We start from the raw sequence: 2,828 nt of genomic DNA, 5'->3' as shown, positions 1-2,828 counted from the left end.
TAGACCCTCGAAAAGGCTTCACTTGGAAATTTCGGATTTTGATACGGTTGCTCTAAAATTTGGGTTAGACCCATTTCCCACTCAATTTGACCCCCTAAACAAGAATATGAAGTCGGATTTTCGAAAAACGAAACGGATTTTTTTATATATAGCTAAACAAGTTTCCGGTAACTTCCGAAGCACATTTTTAAGAACTTTTTGGGTCATTTTAAGTGATTCGGGTCTCCGGACAAATCGGCATCAGCGTACATGTAAAGATTGTTGTCTGATTTGTGAAGTATTCAAAGACCTAAAGTTGTTGTGGCTTTAAGATACCGTAGTATCCTCTTAACAACCTTCCAGTGTTCATTAGTAGGTTCATGCATAAACTGTGATAGTTTGTTGATTGCATAAGAGATATTAGGCCATGTGAATGATAAGTATTATAACTTACCAAGGGTGCGCCTGTAGAGTTTAGCATTAGCAAGAAGAGAACCATCAGCTGCCCGAGGTAGTTTACCGGAGCACATTGGAGTCAAGACTCCTTTACAATCTAGCTTATCCAATTCCAACAAAATGTCAAGAATGTATTTGGATTGAGAGAGACTAATCCCATCTGACACTTTTTTAACTTCGACACCCAAAAGGTAGTCTAAGTAACCAAGATCATTCAAAGAAAATTGAGAACCCATGGAATCAATAACATGTCTAATCAAGCTGGGATGCCTTCCTGTGATCAAAATGTCGTCAGCATAGACGAGTACATAAACAGTTTGAGCGAAATTCTTCAAACTAAACAGAGAAGCATCAGATTCAGACTTGATAAAGCCCATTGTTGTTGATGATTGTGCAATGCAGTATACCAATCTCACGGGGCTTGTTTAAGACCATAAATGGCCCTTTTCAATTTGCAAACATGAGAAGGGAAATGAGAATTAACAAAGCCTTGAGGTTGAGACATAAAAACCTCTTCAGTCAACTGGCCCTACAAGAAAGTAATGTTGACATTGAGTTGATGAATGTGCTAATATAATTGTGATGCACTGCTATGGATAAGACAAGATGCACTGTTGTCGGCTTGATAACAGGACTGAAGGTTTGATGAAAATCTAAGCCAGGGTGTTGCGTGAATACCTTTGCAACAAGGCGAGCTTTGTATCGATTGATAGATCCATCTACTTTTCATTTAATGCGGTACAACCATTTGCATTTCACAACATTCTTCCTTGAGTCTAATTTTGGTACCTATTCCCAAGTCTGATTCTTCATCAAAGCATCACATTCTACTTTCATAGCTTGTCTCCATGTGCCATGGATAGTAGCTTGTTTGAAAGTTGCTAGTGTAGGAGTGAAATGGGTGAGAAAACTAAATTGTCGTTTAGGCTTGATAATATTATTTTGGGACCTAGTGGTTATTCGGTTTGGTGTAGGCTCTGAAGTGGGCATGGGAGGTTGTTCTGGGGAGGGGTTAGGAGATGATTGGGTCGGGGATTTTCTCTGGCAAGAAGTGAAAAAGTCGACAAGGGTGAATTGATGGCTGTAGATGGAGTTGTCTGGGTTTGTTGTAGAGTTTTGGTGTTGGAGTTACGTCTTTGATATGTTATCAAAGGAACATGGTGTGTGTGTTAAGTGGTGTGATGGCGGGAAAAAGGAGAAGAAAGTGGAGAATTACCTGGATTAGTAGCAGCTACTGGTACTTGGTCGGAATTGAAGGAGCGAGTATCATTCACTAATGGTCCAGGCAAATTAGATCTTAAGGAGAGTGGTACAGGTGGTAGTAGATCGGGTGATGGATTTGGATTGCAAACTGATGTTGAAGTATCTTTTGTGGAGTCAACTTCTTCCCATACGGTTGAGAAAATTTATTCCTTACATCTAAAAATAGAGTTCTGGAAGGAAAAATGTTTTCAAATAAATGAACATCACGACTGATGTATATTTTGAACTTGACTAAGTCAAAGCAGAGGTGTGCATGATGGCTTGGAGAGACACCTAGATACACACAAGGGGTGGACTTAGGCTCCAACTTATGTTTGGTATACGATTTAAGCCATGGATAAAAAAAACAACCAAAAACTTTAAGATTGGCATAGGTGGATGGTTTACCAAATAATATTCGGTAGGGTGAGTCGTTAGTTAAGATGGGCGTGGGTAGTCGATTAATGAAATCAAAAACATGATGACAAGCAAAAGACCATAGTTCTGGTGGAGGGGATGCTTCATGGAGAAGGGTTTTGGCTATCTCAATGATATGACGATGACGACGTTCAACTATGGCTACACGTTGTGGTGTGTAGGGAGGTGAATCTAAATGTTCAATGCCATTATGTTGAAGACAGAACTGAAGACCTATGTATTCACCCCCTCCATCCGTATAAAGAGATTAAACTTTTGTTTTGAAATTTTTTTCTGCCAAAGGGCGATTTTTTTTTAATAAAGATGTGTCCTCACTTTTATTTTTGATTGTATACAACCAAGTATACTTGGTGTACTAGTCAACAAAAATACAGTAATATAACTTTTTGTTGAGTGATAGAATAGGTGATGGTCCCCATAAATCGTTAAACAGAATCTAAAGAGGACTATTACTTGATAAAGTTAGGCGTTGGAATGGAAAATGATGTGCTTTATTAGAAGAACAAGCATTACAAAATTCAAATTTGTCCTTAGTAGCCACAGGTAAGGAAAACTTATTCAAAACAAATTTTAAAATCGTTGAATGAGGATGGCCCAAGCGAGAATGCCATAGCTGAAAGGGGACTTTTGCGGAAGCGAGATTGATGGATGGTGGTGGGGTTGCTTGATGCGGCCACTCATAGAGTCCATTCTTATTCCGACCTTGTACCAGC

The 2,828-nt window shown here is 39.1% G+C and overlaps 1 protein-coding gene across 1 annotated transcript; it reads right to left on the bottom strand.

The window, feature by feature from the left end:
* Positions 1 to 422: 422 nt before the first annotated feature.
* LOC107060285 (uncharacterized mitochondrial protein AtMg00810-like) lies at positions 423 to 812 on the bottom strand. The gene has a single exon (XM_015307983.1). The coding sequence runs from the start codon at positions 810 to 812 to the stop codon at positions 423 to 425; it is 390 nt and encodes a 129-aa protein (XP_015163469.1).
* Positions 813 to 2,828: the final 2,016 nt, after the last annotated feature.

Source organism: Solanum tuberosum, unplaced genomic scaffold (genome assembly GCF_000226075.1).
Source record: "Solanum tuberosum cultivar DM 1-3 516 R44 unplaced genomic scaffold, SolTub_3.0 scf00071, whole genome shotgun sequence".
NCBI lineage: Eukaryota > Viridiplantae > Streptophyta > Magnoliopsida > Solanales > Solanaceae > Solanum > Solanum tuberosum.
The sequence above is the reverse complement of the archived record's forward strand: the minus strand, read 5'-3'. Positions and strand labels throughout refer to the sequence as shown.